This window comes from Ursus arctos, unplaced genomic scaffold (assembly GCF_023065955.2).
Source record: "Ursus arctos isolate Adak ecotype North America unplaced genomic scaffold, UrsArc2.0 scaffold_1, whole genome shotgun sequence".
NCBI lineage: Eukaryota > Metazoa > Chordata > Mammalia > Carnivora > Ursidae > Ursus > Ursus arctos.
In genome coordinates, this window is record NW_026622763.1 from 55,977,449 (window position 1) to 55,998,912 (window position 21,464).

At 41.6% G+C, this 21,464-nt stretch overlaps 1 protein-coding gene across 4 annotated transcripts in view; it reads right to left on the minus strand.

The window, feature by feature from the left end:
• Positions 1–21,464, minus strand: part of NFE2L2 (NFE2 like bZIP transcription factor 2) — a 141,945-nt gene that overhangs the window by 41,100 nt on the left and 79,381 nt on the right. For 3 of the 4 annotated variants that reach the window (XM_057318849.1, XM_057318852.1, XM_057318856.1), the window contains one exon: positions 3,586–3,639. In XM_057318849.1, coding sequence (XP_057174832.1) covers positions 3,586–3,639 — 54 coding nt within the window. Of the gene's footprint in view, positions 1–3,581; positions 3,640–21,464 lie in introns of those variants that run through there. The other variant, XM_057318869.1, reaches the window with a different exon arrangement.

Consider the following 21,464-nt stretch of genomic DNA (forward strand, 5'->3'; position numbering starts at 1 on the left):
TTGGTTTCGGCTCAGGTCGTGATCTCATGAGTTGTGGGACTGAGCCCTGAGTCCGGCTCTGTGCTCAGCGGGGAGTCTGCTTGAGATTCTCTTTCTCTGTTCCTCCCCCCACTCACATGCTCTCTCTCAAATAAATAATAAATCTTAAAAAAATAAAACAGTTTTAGGTATAATTGACATACAATAATTTTATAAGTTTTGATATTTATGTGTAAAGCCATCAACACAATCAATATGATAAATACATCCATCACTCCGAGAGTTTCCTGCTTCTCCCTGTCCCCTATTCCATTCCCAGGCAACCACTGATCTACTTTCTGGAAGTGTGGATTAGTTTACATGTTCTAGAATATTATAAATGGAATCATACAATTTGTACTCTTAAAATCTGGCTTCTTTCACTTCACATAATTGAGGTTCATATATTTTTGCATGTATCAATAGTTAATTGCTTTTTATTGTTGAGTAGTATTCACTCTGTGGATATACCACAATTTGTTTATTCATTCACATGTTGGTAGACACTGGGTTGTTTCCTTTTTTTTTTAAAGATTTTATTTATTTATTTGACAGAGAAAGAAAGAGAGAGCACATGCAGGTGGAGTGGAAGGCAGAGGGGCATACAGACGGAGAGGGAGAAGCGGGCTCCCTGCTGAGCAGGGAGCCCGATATGGGGCTCGATCCTAGGACCCTGGGATCATGACCTGAGTCAAAGGCAGATGCTTAACTGACTGAGCCACCCAGGTGCCCCGGGTTGTTTCCCTTTTTAAGCTATGAATAAAGCAGTTGGACATTCACATACAAGTCTTTGTATGGGTATCCATTTCATTTCTCTTGGGTAAATACCTAGGATAGAATGCCTAAGTCATATGGTAGGAGTATGTTTTAACTTTTTAAGAATCTGCTATGGGCACCTGCGTGGCTCAGTTGGTTAAGCATCTGACTCTTGATTTCAGCTCAGGTCATGATCTCAGGGTTGTAGAGTCAAGCCCACAGTCAGTCTCCCTGCTCACTGGGGAGTCTGCTTGAGATTCTCTCTCTTCTTCTCCCTCTGCCCCTCCCCAGTCTATTAGAGTTCCAGTTCCTCCACATTCTTGCTAAGACTACTTGGTATAGTCATTTGTGTGTGTGATTGTGGTTTTTATTTGCATTTAATTTCAAATCCTCTAATGACTAAAGAAGTTGATTATCTTTTCATGGCAGAACAGTTTTAATGTATAATATAATATTTTCTATACATTCACTAAGAGGAAGGGATACATCCCCATACAATCCTTCATTGTCATAAACTTTGCTGTTAGGGGCACCTGTGTGGCTCAGTAGGCTAAATGTCTGACTCTTGATTTCGGCTCAGATCATTATCTCAAGGTTGTGAGACTGAGTCCCACATGTGGATAGAGCTCTATGCTGGGTGTGGAGCCAGCTTAAGATTCTCTTTCTCCCTCTCCCTCTGACCCTCTCCCTTCCCTCTAAAAAAAACAATAAAGAAAGAAACTATGCTGTTAGATAATTAAAGAGCAATTATGGGAAGAAAATAACATTAACTATTGATTTAAATGACACAAAAATTCCAGAAAATATAAATATGCATGTTAATGCAAATTTGAGTTTGTAAAGAAAGAAACTACAAAATACTAAGCTTTTACTTTCTACTGGTATCTCAGAATTTCTTCCATGCACCATGCATTGAGGGACCTACTTACTCATGCTTTTTGAACTGTGTTGAGAAGCAACAACTATTACCTGTTTCTTTTACCACCTTGACTCTTCTCTCTTTGAAACCATAGTTGTTACCATAAACAATTTAAGCCAAATTGGTTAAAATCATCTATTAACTACCCTGACAAGTCACTGAAGATTTATTAACAACGATAACAACAAAGAACTAAACACTGAATAAATAGATATTTTGTGACAATACTTATTTATAAGATACAGGATGTTTTTGTGTATACTATAAACTTCTCCATAAGGGAACATTATGGAGACATTTCTTGCTAAAGTTGATCTGTTTTAGTCTCCTGGGGAAGTAAGTACCGTATTGTCAGCAGGAAATATGTCCTTTCAATTTCAATTGTCCATTCCAGGAGGAAGGTCATATAACACCAACACTTAATTTCCTTTTAATCAATTCAATTTAATAAGAAATCATTGTGTGTGCTTTGTGAAGTATCCCAGGTGAGACCTGAGTTTATTGAGCACCTACTCTGTAAGAGCCTCTACTTCCAAACCTTTGTCAGTCATTACTAATCCTCACAACAACCATTTTACAAGCGAGAAAGCTTAATTCAATCTGGTACAGTAACTTGGTCAAGGTCACACAACTCGATTCAATAACTTGGCCAAGCTTCCATGGCAGAGTTCACATGAAATCCTAGGTTTAGCTCATTCCAAAACATTTGCCTTTTCATTGGGCCAACCTAGGTCCCAAGATACCACCCAACTATTATTTACAATAATTTATTCACAATAAATTAAGTATTTGTGCATAATTTAACAACATAAGGACTATAATCTATACCATAATTTTTGCCATGGACCTCATTTAAGTGTATGATATACTTTGAAGGGTGTAGCATAATTTCGAGCTATTGGGATATAATAAAGCTATATACACTGTACTATAATTTTTATGTTGAAATTCAATTTAAGATTTCCACATTTTTGTCTTTCTTGATTGCTGCTTACCAACCCTCTCCTAATGATCCAAATCTGTAAATACATGAAAAAAAAGAAAGAAATTATAAGGGCCCCTAGAAACCCGTATGTGATTGCTAGTCGTTCACAGGTGAATTTGAAGAATATCACTCTAAGGAACATGATTCAGATTTTATGGTCTGATTCCAAGGTCCAAGGTCTTTAAAACTAACTGACAATCAGTGGCAGATTCCATCGCAGGACTTTAGCCGAATTATCTTTTCCTGTAGATCACCTTCATGACTGCAACAATCCAAACCCTGCTCTGAGTAAGCTATGCATCAATAATTCACTGTAAAGCGATTGTCTTGCTCCTTGGAAGGCTTAAAGTAGAGGAGCACGTGTGTTAGGAGGAGAGTCACGCCAGGGGGGCCAAAAGAAGAAAAATCAGGTACCTTTTTTAAAAACAATAATAATATAATGTAAAAATATTGTAGTAACTTAAAAATATAGTAGACTTGATATGGATACTCAAAAGAGAGCTAAGCAATTGAAATGAACAAAAGATAAGGTTATAGGAAGGTTTGAGGATTAAAAGTAAAGGTCTATAATGTTGGCAAAAACACTAACTTCATTTACACATTGATCATTTTAATGCAGGGTATTGTAATGACCAAAACGAATAGTTATCCAGTGTCATTTCATGGTCTTCTTGAACTGAAATTAAGGTGCTCGGAAATACATTGTTTACAGTTACAGTGTGCTTTTCTCTAAGAAATTCTCTGTGAAGCAGCGGAGTATTTAACAACCAAAATGACAATCATGTACTCTTAAAGTATTTATACTAGTTACAATTTCTAAAGCTTACATTTTGACGAATCCTGCTGGGTACTATGGTAGAAAGAACATAAGCACTAGAGACAGACAGAGCTGGGTTCACTTACTTACTAGCTGTGTGATGCAGGGAAAGTTGATGAATATCACCGACATCAGTTTCCTCATCTGTGAAATGAAAGTTTTGTGAAGCTGTTATAAGGTATATAAAGTTACTTGTGAAAATGAAGAGCAGGTAGATCCTCTGAAATGATAATCCAAAACCAAAAAATTACTATGTGAACAGCATTGAAGTAATAATAGGCAATTGCCATTCCTTTAGATTTAGTTATTTTCGTAAATGCTTGATGGTTGGCATAATCAAAAGAAGTACTGGTCTGAACTCGAGAGACCTAGAGATACTTCAAAATAAAAATAAAGGAGTTAGTTTAGGGAAGTTTCTCGAGGGCCAGAAACTGTGTTACTCATCTTCTTATCCTATGGCTTTTTACTTTGTCTGATACATGGGTGCACTAGAGAAGTATTTGTTAAATGAATGAATGTTTACATGAGTAGACTTGTTGATTTCTAAAGTTTCTTCCAACATCAACACACTACTTTTATAAGAGTAGAGGAAAGGGAGTGTATTGTATAAACACTGTTTTGTTGTGTTGTAATAAGGCACATGTATTAAAAATATCAACTGCTGATTTGGCTAGAGACCCTGGTATTTATTTTGAGACGGGGAGGCTCTATATATTTTTTTCATAGCTACTTATAACAGTCGTTTACTACTCATCAAGGGATTTTCTGAGTCAAAGGAACATGATCTTGAGGGGGTCTTCGTAATGTGATGTTTGCTTCATTGCACTAGTGGAATGTCAGATTCCAGTTAGAAAATATTTTTAATAATTTTTAATAACAGCAGTGGAAAATTAGGAATAATTTTTAGTGTTCTTTGCAACTCTTTTATGTTTGTAATTTAGAAGCCTTTGCTGGCTGAATTCTGTGCTTTCATTGCCAAGACTTTTCAGACTAAACATTTTCATTTGCTGAAATGTTAATGTCTTCATTTCACATCCACATAATACTTAGCCCATTAGAGCTAATGGCCTCTACCATTCACGTTTACATTGCTACCTAATTCAGAATTATTCCAGTTCTAATTTTACATATACCCAAACTCACATAGGATTGAATGTGCTATGTAAGCCCAGCAGCTCATGGTGAGCCTGCAGAAGGAGGTCAATATTTATTTCCATCGCTCATATTTGGTCTAAGGGGATTTGGCAGTGCCACAACAACATTTCAGAGACTCAGAAATAGTGTTTCCCTTGCCTAATACATGATTTTTAAAAAAGTATCCTATCTCCTTCTCAGTGACTAAATCTCTTAAGATTAATAGCTGTCTGTTGGCATTAGTTTCCTCTGAGTGGGAGGTTTAGGGGTAGGGGAACATTTAATTTCTACCTTAGGCATTTCTGTATCATTTGATTTTTTTCAGAAGCACCTTTACAATTTTTAATATTTGAATAAGTAATATATACCCATGACTCAAATATTTAAAAAATATAAAAGGTGAAATTTTCTCTCCCTTCCCTATCTCCCATTCACTAGATTTCTTCCCAATCCACTGTTACTGGTTTCTTGGGTTATCATTTCAGAGTAATTTATACACACTTATATGCACACATATTTTATGTTTTTTTCCACACAAAAGGTAGTAGATAGTTTATATTGCATTTTGGAGATTGTTACATATCAGTACAGCATATTTTTATGAATTTCTACCTTTTTATGGCTGTATAATATTCCAATATATAGAAGCATTATGATTTACTTAACCAGTTTCATATTGATGGACACTGGGTTGTTTCCAATTTTGCTATTACAAGTAATGCTACAATGACTAACCTTGTACCTAGGTCATTTTATGTGTTAAATATATTCATAGGATATATTTGATTATAAGGAATTGTTGTGTCAAAGGAGATGTGTATTTGTAAGATTGATGGATTTTGCCAAATTTCCCTCCATGGAGTTGTATCAATTTAGAATCCCACAAAGATAATGAAACATTTAAGTGTTTGAAAATCTGATATATAAAAAATGATATATCAACATAGCTTTAGTTTGCATTTCTCTTATGAGTGAAGTTGAATATCTCTTCATATATATATGAACTTTTCTGTGAGTTGTGACTTTGTGATTTATAATAAGAAATATGTATTTGGTCTCCATACCTTTCTGGCAGAGCTCCTAAAACTCTTAGAATTTCCTAAGTGATGAGTCACAATAAAGATATCTTTTGTTATGTTAATGAGGTGACTTGGGGAAGGTAACTAAGGATGGGGGCTAGTTGCCAGGGGAGCCAACCTTTGATTAGAGGCTTGGGACTTTCAGTCACACCCCTCTGACCTCCTGGGATGGGAGAGGAACTGGACTTTGCATTCAATCACCAATGGCCAATGATCTAATCAATCATGCCCATGTAATAAAGTCTCCATAAAAAAAACTTTTAAGGCTCAGAGAGCTTCCAGGTTTGTGAACACGTGGAGATTCTTTTTTTTTTTTTTTTTTTAAGTTTTATTTATTCATTTGACAAAGATAGAGACAGCCAGGGAGAAAGGGAACACAAACAGGGGGAGTGGGAGAGGAAGAAGCAGGCTTCCAGCGGAGGAGCCCAATGCAGGGCTCGATCCCAGAACACCGGGAACACGCCCTGAGCTGAAGGCCGAAGGCAGACACTTAACGACTAAGCCACCCAGGTGCCCCGAACACATGGAGATTCTGGGAGAGTGGAGCTCTCAGAGAGGATGGAAACTCTGTGACTGTCTTCATACTTGCCCCATGCATCTCTTCCATCTGGCTACTCCTGAGTTATATCCTTTTCTAATAAACTGGTAATCTAGGAAGTAAAATGTTTCTTTGAGTTCTGTGGGCTGGTCTAGAAAATTAACCAAACCCAAGAAGGGGGTTGTTGGAACCTCTGATCTATAACCCATCTTTAGAAGCGCAGGTGACAACCTGGACTTGTTTTGGCATCTGAAGTGGAGGGTTGGCAGTCTTATAGGACTGAATCCTTAACCTATGGGATCTGAGGTTATCTCTGGGTAAATAGTGTCAGAATGGAGTTAAATTGTAGGACACCCAGCTGGTGTCTCAGAATTGTTTGTTGGAACTGGTACCAGAACCCTTTGGTTATTTATTCATTTCCATTGCCTATTTTTCTCTTGGGTTGTCAGCTTTTTGTCTTACTTCTAGTAGTGCTTTATATATAAGGGATATAGTGCTTTGTTATATGAGTTGAAAATACTTTTTCCTTGTTTGTCATTTGTCTTTTAATTTTAATTACGATGATTTTTCTTATTCCCAAAAGAAACTATTTTAATGTAATTAATTTTATCGATTTTTAAATGACTTCTGGATTTTCAGTCATATTTACCAAGACCTTCCAAGGTTATAAAGAAATTCTCCCATAGTTTTCTTCTACTGATTTTATTATTATTATTTTTTTAATATCATAAATTCTTTTTTTTTAAGTTTATTTTTAGCAACCCCCACACCCAACATTGGGCTCAAACTCACAACCCTGTGATCAAGAGTCACATGCTCTTCCAACTGAGCCAGCCAGGTACCCCTCTTCTAGTGATTTTATTTTATTTATTTGTTTATTTGAGAGAGACAACAGTGGGGGAAGGAGGAGGGAGAGAGAGAGAGAGAGAGTGAGAGAGAGAATCTTAAGCAGGCTCCACGTCCAGTATAGAGCCCTACCCAGGCCTACCCAAGGCTTGATCTCACAACCCTGAGATCATGTCCTGAGCCGAAATCAAGAGTTGGATGCTTAATCAACTGAGCCACCCAGGCACCCCTCTTCTAGTGATTTTAGTTATAATTTTTAACATTTAAATACTTATCTGATATCCTTGTAATGTACTTTACTGGATAGCATATAAATGGGCCCAGTTTTATTCCAGATGGTTATTCAGTTTCACCAATGCTATTTACTGAATAGTCTCTTTTCCCTGGTGATTAGCAATGTCACCTTAATTGCATACTAATTCCGGCATCTCTTTGGGTCTATATCAGAACATTCTCATCTGTTCCATTCATCTGTATGCTCATTTATGGACTAAGTCTATATTGTTTAACTTACTGAGGCTTTATAATGTGTTTTGATATCTAGTAGGGCCAACCATTTCACCTTCTGCCACACACAGAAGTACATATTTCTTCTCTTTTCAGAACTTCCCTGGCTATTCTCCTCCTGTCCCCAATATAAATTTGAGGATTATTTTGTCAAGTTCATAAAGAATAAAAGCTGATATTTTTATTGAGATTGTGCTAAAATTTCTTAAAAAGATTTATTTATTTGAGAGAGCGAGAGTATGCATGAGAATCCGCTCCCTCTGCCCCTCCCCGCACTCGCCTAACGCCTAACTGAGCCACCCAAGCGCCCCTAAAGCTATTCTTCTGCCTTATCTGTCCTCACAACTTCCAGTCTCTTGCTGATGTCTCCTGTTGCCTCGTTCCAACCAAAAGACAGTGGACAAGAGATCCCTAAGGGGTCAGCTTCCCAGAACACACAGCAGGGTAGAGAAGGACTGAAGGTAGATCCAGTGCAGAAGCCAAAATCAGATAACAAAATAGCCTCTCTCTTCATTAGTTGAAAAAAAAAAAAGATTATTATAGGTGGTAAAAACGGTTTTCTTGAAGCTAGTAGCATCACCTTTGTTTATAAGAAAAGTGTGGGGTCTCAGTGTTAGGCATTTTTATGTGGAAAACTGCCAGTACTGACCTTTTCTAGGTCTCTTGCTAGCAGGCCCATGGCCTGCATTTCCTGGTCAGGATAGAGCTTCTTGATTGTAGTTCTCCCTACATCTAGTACCTTATTTTTAAAACCCTGCCACTCCTTCCTCAGATCTAAAAATAATGTTTTAGTGAGACGGATATCAGATGGGTTAGTTGTCAGCACCAGAACCAGACACTGCATCTTCTGGGAAGGATCCAGTAGAACACTCCCTTTTCACTGGCACCTTGGCCAGTCTCCAGGGGTTTTCGGTTCAGGCCTACTTCAGATGCCCCCATGCATCGGCAGGCTTGGCTTTGAGGGCAGAGAGTTCACCTGACTGTACCACGTGTTGCACTCTCAGATGGACTGGTTCCCTTCCGCCAGACATTTGGAAAGCGTTCTAAACTCCGCAGCAATCCTGGCCTTCTACTGCACAGGCTACATTTTTTGGGAGACCTCATGGGTCACAGGGTTGCCAGATAAAATACAGGACACTGAGTTGAATCTGAATTTCAGATATAAAACGAATAATTTTTAGTATATCACAAATATTGCAAGGGACATTCTTATACTAAAAAATTATCTATTGTTTATGTGGAATTCAAATTCAACCGGACATTCTGAATTTTTCTTTGCTAAATCTGGCAACACTTACCACAGAACTCTTCCCAAAATAATCCTCCACTATGCTGCCCGCCTCCTCCCCCGATTTCAAATCCCTCCACTGGAATTAGGTTCACTGAAGTGTTAAGACAACCTAGAAGGAATATTAACTGTACAGGTCACAGTTAAGATTTACTTTTGAGGTCTTTACCTCTGACTTTAATTCCCAGTAAAAGTAATTCGTTTACCCCATCAATAAATTTGTTATTTGGGCACTAAGAAGGACATTTCATGAGGGGTTGAGAACAAGGGAGGCTCAGGACAAATTCAGATCCCAGCAGGTGCGTGAGAGTGGGTGCATGGGGTGTAGCTTCAAGGAATGCACGTGGAGAAGAGAATATGAAAGAGGACTTGTATTATCTGACAGTTTTGCCTGACTAGGATCTTTGCACTGTTTCTTCCTTGCTTCCCCCTTTCCATCCCTTTTCTATTCGACACATGCTCACCCCCATATTTAGGGCATGAACTAGAGGCTGGGTCCCGGCAGAACAGAAAGCAGGAGGCCTGGTGGGGAAGACAACTGCCAAGCAACCGAGGGCTGGGGACAAAATAGACCAGGAGGAGAAGTAAAACCAAGAAATATTTAAAAATTAGGTGCATGACATATGAGGAAAAAAGTCCAAGGTTAGCCAAGAATGACTACTTATTGCAGGATTCAAAACCTCTGAATGACAAAACTTCTGAAAAAGGAAGCAATGGTAGCATGGGGCACCCTGCTGACACTTCTCCCCGCCTGAGTACTTCTCCATTTCATCCTCCCTGCAGCTGCCCAGAGCAGACAAACAGCAGCAGCCCTCCCCTTGCAGGCCCCATGAACGGCATGGCTGCAGCTCTTCTATGAAGTGAATAAACCAGACCTCAGCCTCATTTTCAGACTGACTCGATCCAACCAGCATTCCCAAATGCTGTGGCCCCAGAGGCTCAGGGTTCAGTCACGAGGCTGCTCCTCCCTTGTGGCATCCGTGTTCATGCCTAGAGACTGACCTGACCACTCGGGGACTAGCCTTGGTTAAACTGTGCCATGTAAGCTTGTGTTTGCGGTCATCTTCCCATCTGGAGTTTTTGCGCTGTACCGAGCCGCTCTGAAGCCGTCGCTGCAAGGGCCTGCTCAAGTCTGACCAGTCCAGAGAGGGAGGAGAGTTTGAAGCTCCAAATGAACCAAAGTGGCCAGCTAGTCCTGGTTTATCTTAGACTTTCCCAGGCCAAGCACTGAAAGTCCCACCTGCCAGGAAATCCCTCAGTCCCTGGCAAACTGGGGTGATTGGCCACCCTAAAAATCGAGATGTCACAGCTTTGGCACCTGAATATGTTTCCTCACCTGTAGAGTGCTGGGATCGGCCAATACAGCTTCTAAAGTTACTGCCCCATCTAACACCTCGTGACTCACTCTCATGCCCCCAACCTTACCCATCAGCTCTCACACAGAATTCACTGGGTCCAAGTCCTGAGTTCCTGTAATCTGATGATAAGCTAATCATCGGTGTGTTAACAGGAAAGGATGTTGGGGTTCACAGAGGAATTTTAACAATCGCTCTGGGAGGAAGGCGTGTGGCTGAAGCCAAGTGGCTCTAACGGCGGGAGTTCAGCTGGGGAGATGGGGTGTGTGGCTCTGTGTCATCCCGGAAGGGAGATGTTTTTAGACAGGCATTTCGAGGCACACAGCCTGACAGAGCTGATTTGATGGGCTGGTTGCAGCTGCACCGCAGGACCGGTAGCCACGGGCAGGGCATTCTTGTCTGACCTGAGCCAACTTTCACAGGACGACGTGAATAAAGTCAGTACTTGAAACCAGAGACTGCAGAAGAAAGGAAGTAGTCTACTGATCGCACTATTTATTTATTTTTAAATGCATTTGCCCTGAGCCCCGGACTGTCATCTGAAATACAGGGGCACCTGGGCGGCTCAGTCGGTGAAGCGTCTGCCTTCGGCTCAGGTCATGATCCCAGGGGCCTGGGATTGAGCCCCACATCGGGCTCCCTCCTCAGCGGGGAGCCTGCTTCTCCCTCTCCCTCTGCCATTCCTCCCAATCGTGCTCTCTGGCTCTCTCTAGCTCTCTGTTGAATAAATAAATAAAATCTTAAAAAAAAAATAAAATTGAAAACATGAAATACAGATATGCAGCTATCATCTTGGGGTACTTGAGAATTCGAACTCTGGCATCACCCCTACTAACTGTGTAAAATTGGGCCAGTGTTAGGTTGAGTCATATGAACTTGCCAATATTAGACCTTTTCACTCGCAAAAACGGGAACCCACATGGCTAAGTCTAATAACTTGCTCTCTTTTCCTCAGTCTCCTCGTGCATGAAAGGTGGATAGGCACCCAGCTAGAAAGCATGCAGACAGGACGCGGTGAGAAGGTGCTCCGAACAGTCACACTTCCCGTCCAGTGGTGTCACTATACTGCTGTCTCCACGGCCACCACTGGCAAAGAAGCACAGAGGGCCCAGGTACGCGCCATCAGCTGAGCGTAGGGAGCCCCAGACTGTTTCGGGATGCGCAGCCCTGACAAACCAAGGGGGATGGGCCGCCTTAGCCGAATGTAGAACTTCAGTCTCATCCCAGGGTTAGGAAAGGAGAATAAGGTTTATACCTCAGATTTTTCAGTTGTTCTGAGAATTGAAGTTTCGCTTTTTCTCTCAGGACGGAACAACCAATTCTAAAGCACAGCAAAGGGCTTTTATAATGGGGTCTTGCTCTAGCAAAATTGGGCCCCATCTCTAGCCTCACATCTGTGTTTGTAGCAACCACACAATGTGGCCACCTGATTCAATTTGATTATATATACACATACACATGTACTGGGAAGCACGAACAAAACAAATGAGATAGCCTCATCACTAGTGGAGTAGAAAAAAGTTACACTGGATTTCTTCTCTCAATAACTAACAGGAAGCAATAAAAGGAGAGGAAACAAAACATTTTGCTGCAGTACTGTCATTATATAATTAAATAACATTTATTAACTTAAGCAAATTCACTTGGCTTTTTATAGTTCAAGGAATCTAGGAAATAGTTTCCTTACATATAATGAGGAAGTGCATTGTTAGGTCTCTTAATATGTTTCTTCCCTATAACATTTCTGTGTTTTGTCTGTTCTCTGCACTTTCATTCCCTTGACATTAAAGTGATCTGTTCACAGAACTGGGAACACAATAATTCTTAGGTCAAATGATAGCTGGGGGAGCCTTTGGACGCCAAGGCCAGCACCTCCCTACTGTGCACATCCCATAGATATGTTATCAGAAATCTAAAAAATAAAAAAAAACAACCTTGAGCCTGACTTGTTTAAATTCCCTCTCAAGCAGGCCTCTTTCAAATGTGAGAAAGTTCGGCTCTCAACATGTATTAACAATAAAGTGTTTACAATAAAATGCCTGGCTGTGCCTATTAATGGCTTTGCTCTTTGAATTAATTCCTTCCTGATGACAAAGGCTGAGCTTTTGAACTTCTGGGTATGGCTAGCAGGGCATTTTTGCTTGGCTTGGCTCTGTTAAATGGGTAGAAAAGGCTTGGTTGAGCACCTGGTATTTTGTGGCCGGTAATTATACTACAGTTGTTACTGTGCATTACCAAACTTCATTTTTTGACCACAAGCCAACTGTATTCTTTAAAACAAACATCTTTTGAAAGCCTCCTGTGCTTTGAAATTATTTTAAAATCCACTTTGCGAATAGGATTTGGTGCAAAACAGAATTTTTTAAATGATGTTTTGCTTTAAGGCAGCATCTCTTCACCTGTCATTTGGTCTGAGTTCGTCAGCTCTCACTAGCGGTAGGTAATCTTTCCAATTACGCTGTTGTAAGCCTTCCTTTTCCTCTCAGCACTGTGGGTGTGCTTACCGTACAATGACCTGTCCCCCCAGGGAACAGATTTACTCTAGAGTGTGTGCTCATAACTGAGGCAGGGGAAGTGATAAACACTAAAACATTCAGAGAAACAAATCACCTTTTCCGTATTTAGAACACTAGTAAATCATCCACGGATAGGCTTTCGAAGCTGTGAGTCTTCCTCCAAGACTGGGTTCCCAATTCTTTTCTTTTTTCTTTAAAGATTTTATTTATTTATTTGACAGAGAGAGAGAGAGCACAAGCAGGGGAAGTGGAGGGAGAAGAGGGAGCCCAAGCAGAGGGAGAAGCAGGCTCCCCACTGAGCCTGATGCAGGACTCGATCCCAGGACCCTGGGATCATGACCTGAGTCAAAGGCAGATGTCTAACCGACTGAGCCACCCAGGCGTCCCTCTTTTCTTTTTTTTAAAGATTTACTTATCTGAGAGTGAGAGAGAGTGCACATGCATGCGTGGGGGAAGGGGCAGAGGGAGAGAATCTTCAAGCAGACTCCCCACTGAGTATGGAGCCAGACTGACCCAGGGCTCGATCTCACAATCCTGAGATCATGACCTGAGCCAAAATCTAGAGTTGGCTGCTTAACTGGCTGAGCTACCCTGGTGGCCCTAAGTTCCCAATTCTTAAGTGAAAACCTGATCACCAAGAGTGTAGGATCAAGCCATCAGGGGTGGAGCCATCTGGTTGAGGTGGGGGAGGGAAAACAGTACATTTAAAGACCAATCAGGCAGGAAGGGGCTTAATCTGCTAGTTCCCCTGACAGAAGAACTCCCATTAATCAATGCTTCTTCTCCTCATTGTTATTTTTATTTACTTTTATTTTTTCATTTATTTGAGAGAGAGAGAGAGATATCAAGAGAGAGCATGAGCAGGGAGGAGAGGGAGAAGCAGGGTTCCTGTGAGCAGGGAGTCAGACGCAGGGCTCCATCCCAGGACCCTGGGATCACGACCTGAGCCAAAGGCAGACGCTTAACCAACTGAGCCACCCCGGCGCCCTGCCACACTGTTAGTTTTAGGAAAATGACACAGAGACTTCGCCTCACAAGGACCTGATGAAATTAAATGTGATACACATGTGATTAAAAATTTTTTTTTTCCTTGGTATTCCCCTATCCCCACTTCCATGCCTTGGACAGCAGGCCCTTGTCTCACTACCTTAAGGTGGAGGAATGATGTGATAGGGTAAAAAGCAAAACAAGAACAAAACTTCTGTGAGTTGTGTTTTGTGTTATAAAAGCCCTCAGAGGATAGGAGAGGATTTGGAATATAGCCAAAGGATTTAGAAGGAAAAGGTTTGACAACAGTGGGGCTTTCCTGGAACAGTAGAAACACTTCCCTTCACTGGGGTAGGAGGAGAGATGGATGAAAAGTGAGAGAGCAAAGCTATGAATGGGTCCTTCCTCCCTACCCTGCCCTTCTCCCTCAGGAAGGCAACAAGCCTGCGGAGAAGAATGGCTGTGTGGTGTGGGCCTACAGAACTTCCTAGACCCTGGAGTGGCTCCAAAGTAGCAGGGAGCTGCTGGACATGAATAGGCCATGTGAACAGGCAGTAGGCACAGATATATCAGCATCAGTGGGAAGACTAGAAGGAACTGTAGATATCTTGGTTGGTGCCTCCTCAAACACCTAACTTGAAGAACGAATGGATCTCCAATACCCTGTACTAGCCTGTGCACTCCTTTTTTTTTTTTTTTTGAAGATTTTATTTATTTAACAGAGAGAGACAGCCAGCAAGAGAGGGAACACAAGCAGGGGGAGTGGGAGAGGAAGAAGCAGGCTCCTAGCGGAGAAACCTGATGTGGGACTCGATCCCAGAACACCGGGATCACGCCCTGAGCCGATGGCAGACACTTAATGACTGTGCCACCCAGGCGCCCCTAAACTGTGCACTCCTGCTGCACCACACCCTAAACTTAGATATACCCTCAAAGGTAGAGAAGTACCCAAATGATGGAAGTCATTGCTGACACCTTTCAACATAGAGCCAGAGCTGAAAAGATAAAGTAGGTTGATTATAGTGGAGTAATATACACTTTGGCATACTTGTGTTTGTATACTGAGATCAGTGCCTTATCTAGTTTGAGCTTCTGTGGAAGACAATGGGGAATAGTGGAGAGACACTAACCTGAAAGAGAACTCTGTCATTTAGTAGTATGTGATTTTGGACAAGTCATGTAACTACTCTGGGCCTCAGGGTCCTCAATCTATAAAATATGTATAATAACACCCATCCTGACAACCTATAGCACTGTTGTGAGAATGGGATACTGCATGTGGATGTCATTAAATATAGCACAAGGCAAGGATCCAGCCTAAACAGTATCAAATACAAATCATAATTAGAAGAAAAATCTTATGAAATAACTCCAACTTATAGAAACTTGTGGAAAAGACTTGTCAATTTCCTTTTCTCTTCCTGGCACACAAAAGATAACATTTCCCAACATTTCCCAGCCTCCCTTGTGGTTAGGATGGGGCCATGTGATTGGGTTCTGCCACTGGGATATGGCAGAAGTAACAAACCGTACTTGTAGACCTAGTCTCATATCCCCCTGTCTGGTCTTATATATATATTCCCTTCTCCCTCTGTGGTAACTGCTGAGACCATATGTTGAAGCTGATGGCATTTTAAGACAAATTGCCAAGTCATCACTTGGAAGAGGTGCCCAAGAGTGCCCCCTTCCTACATTGGGTTGTGGTGTAAGATGTAAACTTTTATTATGTCAAGTCAATAGTATTTTTGGGTTATGTATTCATGTAGCCTATCTAGACTATCCTGACTGATATGGTACTATAATAAGATAACATATTATTATAATATATATACATATTTCATATTATCTATCATCTATCTAGCTATCTACCTACCTATCTATCTATAAAATGAGAAGTCTCAAGACATGGAGGAGTGTCTCAGTCAATATCTTTCCTTCCATATTATGAAGAACATATAAATTCAGTTTGTGCTATTCTTGAGCAAAGATGTCACAAGCACAGGTTATGATGACATTCAAGTCTGTGTCTGGCTTGCTCAGTGGAAGCATGGTCACCTGTAATCCTGGCTCTGATAGACCCCAGGCCCTCTGCACTACCTCACCGCCCCTGCTGCAGTTGCAGTGCCTTGCCTGATCACTGCACGGGCTTGGCTGGAAGATGGCCTCCTCCCTCCTCATCTCAAACTCTCCATGGACACTCAGCATTCTAACAGGGAGGACCCAGGAGATGCTCTTGGATCTAGGCAATGAGGAAAACCATTCTGTAGGGAGCACAGCTATTACTAACCATCTCAAAGCAGTAGGTTTTGCATGTTTGCTTATTACTACCTCCATTCCCCAAACAGTTCCAACATACATACGTTTGCAGCTTAACTTCTGCTCAAGCCACCAGAGCAATGGGTACTGCTGACTGTACTCAGAGACCACGACTGTACTCAGAGACCACGACTGTACTCAGAGACCACAACTTCACTGCAGCCCTGGAGGCTGTCCAACTGCAGACAGAAGGACAGTAATGCTTTTCCCAAAAACTATACTCTCTTTGTCCAGGGCTGCCAAGAGAGTTCCGTTATCTTCAAGGCCCCGGGCTTCAAATTTTCACTGCCGCATGCCTGGTCATGCCTGGTCACCACTCTCTCTCTGGGTAAGTCTTTATTCTTAATGCATTTGCACCATTGGGAAGGATCTCTAGGAAGGCCTGGTCACTTCATTCCTTAACAAAGACTATCCTCTTTTGGACCAGTTAGCTGGCTTTGATCCTTGCCAGAGAATCCTGCCCAGTGGGCATGCAGACTTGAGGAACCATGAATACAGTGAGAAATCTGTCAGCACAACTGAATGAAATTTCAAAGCCCTTGTCCCGAAGGTCAAAAGTACAACTGTACTATCGTCTTTGAATGAATGGTACTGACCTTCAGAAAAAAGAAAGCATTAATATTATTTTCTAGGTAATGTTATTATTTTTAAAGTAATCTCTACACCGAACGTGGGGCTTGAACTTATGACCTTGAGATCAAGAGTCATATGCAATACTGACTGGGCCAGCCAGATGTCACTATTACTATTGTTATACTGAGAATCGGTGATCTGAGAAATAAAGATACTTTAAATGTTTTAATTGTTGTTTTCTTTTTTTTTTTTTAAGATTTTATTTATTTATTTGACAGAGATAGAGACAGCCAGCGAGAGGGGGAACACAAGCAGGGGGAGTGGGAGAGGAAGAAGCAGGCTCCTAGCAGAGGAGCCTGATGTGGGGCTCGATCCCATAATGCCGGGATCACGCCCTGAGCTGAAGGCAGACGCTTAACCGCTGTGCCACCCAGGAGCCCCTAATTGTTGCTTTCTAAAATAAATGCTTTTAGAATCATAAAACTAATACATGCTTAGTGTGATCAATTTGCCAAGTACAGAAAAGTATATAAAATGTTTTAATAACATCTATCAGCTTCTTTTTTGTGATATAATTGGTATGGTCTACCTTCCCTCTATGTTGTATGTCTCTTGAGGAAAGAAATCATGGCGTTTCTTCATCTCTGTGTAGCCCATGACACTGAGACAGAGAGCCTTGAATACAGTAGGGCACAATAAATGTTTGTGGAATGAATGTCATTTAATGAATTTAGGAAAGCTGGAATTTTTACCTACCTTTGTGGACCAGAGTCTTCAAGGCAAAACAAAATAAAAAAAGATACCTTCAATAAGAGACTGGGTGGAGTGGCCACGACTGTGGACTCTGAAGTCAGGCAGATGTGGTCTGAAATCCATCCCTGATCTTGCTAGCAATGTGTCCACGGGTGAGTTATCTCAATTTTCTGTCTCTGGCCTGATGGGGCTGTGCTTCAAATTGCCCTCACCCCTGGACCCAAGCTGATGGGATATTCTCTCCCTGAAACAATGCCTGGAACTGTCCCAATTTTAGTATTAAAACCCCCACAGCTCAGGAAATTCCTCAATCTCAGGCAAACCAAAGGCTGGTCACCCTACAGAGAAGTAGGACAGATGATATACTGGCTCTTAAAGCAAAGCACAACACTTTTCAGTGACCCCAGCAAGACACATGGTCACAGAGAACTCTGAGGGGTGATATAAAGGAAAAACTCAAGTTTTTTCTTGCCCGAGTTGGAAAAAAAAGTCCAGTTCTTCCCTACTATCTCTTTCTTTCCTGTATATGTCCTTTACTTTCAGAGAACACTTCTGACACTTCTGGTCACCAAATGTGTGGAGGTGTTTCCCCCACCAACCAATTCTCTGACACCAGATGGGTGTCTGACAATTTAATTCAATTCTTAACTTGTCTACCTGGAGATAGTGTCAGATCCCACAGGTTAAAGGCTCAGGCCCATGAGATTGCCTCCCCACTTCAGATTGTAGTCACAAACCCAGGTTGTCACCTGTGTTTCTGACCAACCAGCTACAGACTGGGGTTTCCAGCGACTCCCTCCTTGGGTTCAATTAATTTGCTAGAGTGGCTCACGGAACTGAGGGAAACAGTTTATAATAATACGATATGATAAGGAATAGAGATGAAATCCGGTTGGAAGAGATGCATAGGGCAAGGTATGGGGGAAAGAGCGGGAGTTTCCATGCCCTCTCCAGGTACGTGCCGCTCTCCCAATACGCCTATGTGTTCACTAACCTGGTAGCTCTCTAAAGCCAGTTCTTTTTGAGTTTTTACAGAGGCTTCATTACATAGGCATGATTGATTAAATCATTGGCCACTGGCGATTCAATCAACCTCCTGGCTTTCTCCCCTGCTCAGAGGTCAGGAGTGGGATTGGGCGTGTGGAACTGAAAGTTCCATCCTTCCAATCACATGGTCCATTCTCCTGCCAATCAGCCCCCAACCTTAGGTAAGATCCAAAAATCACCTCATCAATATAAACAAGAGACACCTCTGGGAGCTGTGAGTCAGGAATTGTGGAGAAAGACCAGATATATATGAGAAACATATTTTAGGCATCCGAACGAACAAATACATATTTCTTAAAAGCACAATATCACAGGTGGGGATGTGCCATCCCTGCTATATCAGGGGGAGGAGACCTGGAAGTATTTGGTTGCCAGCTCTTATGACCTCCAGACCTGCTTTGTCCCTTTCCTCCCCCATCTGGGTTTACAGTCTTCCTCAGGTGACATTCAGCTCTCTCACCTGATCCTAGCACATTTATTGTCAATGGACTTTTGCCCCCCATGCTTCACTCCCAGAAAGCATTGGAAGTAAGTTGGGCAGCAGATGCCAAAGACAGAATCGGCCTCTGCTGCACCTGTAACCATTCATAAATTTATTAACTAGTGGATTCATTTATTAGACAAATGCCAATTGAACCCCTATTGTGCTGGAGAGGTACTATGTGATATGCTGTGAACTTCAGGGTAAAATATTTAAGTCCAAGAAATAGTAGGCTGCTAATATTGGGCTTTTACTATGGCATATATAGATATTATTTCCTTTATTCAATTATTTTGTGGGCAATTTGATATTTTTCTCTCCTGCCCCTGTCAACATTCACTAAAGACTGAATTTATAGGCTCAAAATAAGTAATATTACTAAAGGGCTCAAACTAATAAGCTCATATCTGCTTAGCCAAAGGGCACTGCCCACCTATGGCTCTGCCTGCAGGATTAGGTGCTGGGTTTGGAGAAGGGAATAGGAGTTAAAATTGGGAAGTTGTGATGCTCTTATACATTTGCTAATCCCTGGAGCTTGATTTCATGCCATAAGTGTGCCATTAGCCATTCCCAGATGCCAGTAGCTGCTTCAAAAGATCTAGGTCACAGTAGTTTCCCATCACTTGGGAGCCCTGAAAAATCCCATGTCCAGGCCACATTGTGAATCAATTACGTCAGAATCTCTGGTGGGGGAAGACTTAGATATTGCTATTTTTAAACATTTCCCAGGTGAAGCCCTAGCCCTAAGACTGTGGTCCTCAAATTTTAACCTGTATCAGAATCACCTGGAGGGCTCAGAAATTGCTGGGTCCTCTCTCTGGAATTTGTGATTCAATAGGTCTGGGGTGGGTCCTGAGAATCCGCATTTCTAACAAGTTCCCAGATAATGCTGCTGCCGGTCTGGAGCCCACATTTTGAGAACCACTGGTCTATGAGACCCTCGGTATCCTTAACAACTGAGTGGAATAGGGATGGGATAGTGGTGAGGAGGCCTGCTCTAGATTTTTCTTACTTCTGGAGGATCTGTTCAGGTTATTCTGTGGACTCAGATCTGCTTGAGAGTAATCTGTAGGATGTAAGTAAAATAAAATGACCTGTATAGTTGCCAGGTTTAACTGTGATAAGGCACACAAGGCCTTAACACAGAAGTGGCCACAAAGCAAGCACTCAAACGATGCTAGCCCACGATGCTGGACCATGTTTCCCCAGAAACCCAGTAATGATCTGGAACCTCAGAGAAGGGTCTGAAACCTCCATATCTCAGAGTCTTTCTTCTATCCTTGCTCCCTCTCTTTCAAAATAATTAGTGAAAAGGCAATAAACATTTATGATTTAACATATGTAATTGTACAAAAGGGTGAGAAGTATTTTGCCTCCCCCAGGAGCTCTCCAGTCCTCCTGTTCTGTTCATCAGAGATACGCACTAGTTCCGATTTCTTATCTATGCCTCTAGAGATATTTGTTGTAGATAAAACCGCAATTGTGTGTATGTGTGTGTGTGTGTATCCATCTCTTTTTAAAGAGTATTAATGATAGCATGCAATATATACTGTTTTATAATCTTCTTTTTAATATACGTAATTGTGCAAACTGATTTTTTTCACCTAAGATGATATCTTGGGGATAGTTTCATATTAATGCATATAAACCTGCGTTATCCTTTTTCTTTTCTTTTAAGTAGGCTCCAACACAGGGCTTGAACTCATGACCCTGACATCAAGACCTGAGCTGAGATCAAGAGGCAGACACTTAGCCTGCTGAGTCACCCAGGCACCCCTCTTTTTCATGAGTCTGCATCACCCCATTACAGTTATGTAGCATAAATACTTAACCAGTCCCCTGTAAATAGATGTTTCCTTTCGTTCCCTTTTGCCATACAGGCATTCAAGCAACAAGTCAAACAGATCTATCAGATAAATTCATTCGGGTGAAATTGCTGGATTAAAGATTATGTCCAGTTTCCATTTTGACAAGAACTGCCAAACTCCCTAGGAATTACTAAGAGGCTGGACAGTAGCGGGGTTCTGCTGCCAGCTGCTTAGGGTCAGTTTTTGGCTTAGCCACTTAACTAGTTGTGTAACCTGGGGTAAATTCCTCAATAACCCTATGCCTTATTTTCCTCAGCCATAAAATGGTGACAAGAGCAGTGTTTCTCTCACAGTGTTTTTACAAAGGCTAAATGAGAGACTAAACTCCTAACACAAAGCGAGTCCTGGGTAACTCTGACACAAAATAGAAAATACAAAGTCAGAACCAGACAAATAGAATTCTTGAGATAATAGGGGCACGTGGGTGGCTCAGTCGGTTGGGCGACTAACTCTTGATCTCAGCTCAGGTGTTCATCTCACAGTTGTGAGTTCAAGCCCTGCGTTGGGTTCCATGTTGGGCATGGAGCCTACTTAAAAAAAAAAAAAAATCCTTAGGACAATGGTGGGTGACCTGGATTATCCCACCTTGGTTGGGCCTCTCTGATTCCATGTAACACTAATAGTTTTCAATGACCCCTTTTTTGGGCTACACATTGTAGGCTGCACTGATGGGGCTTGTGT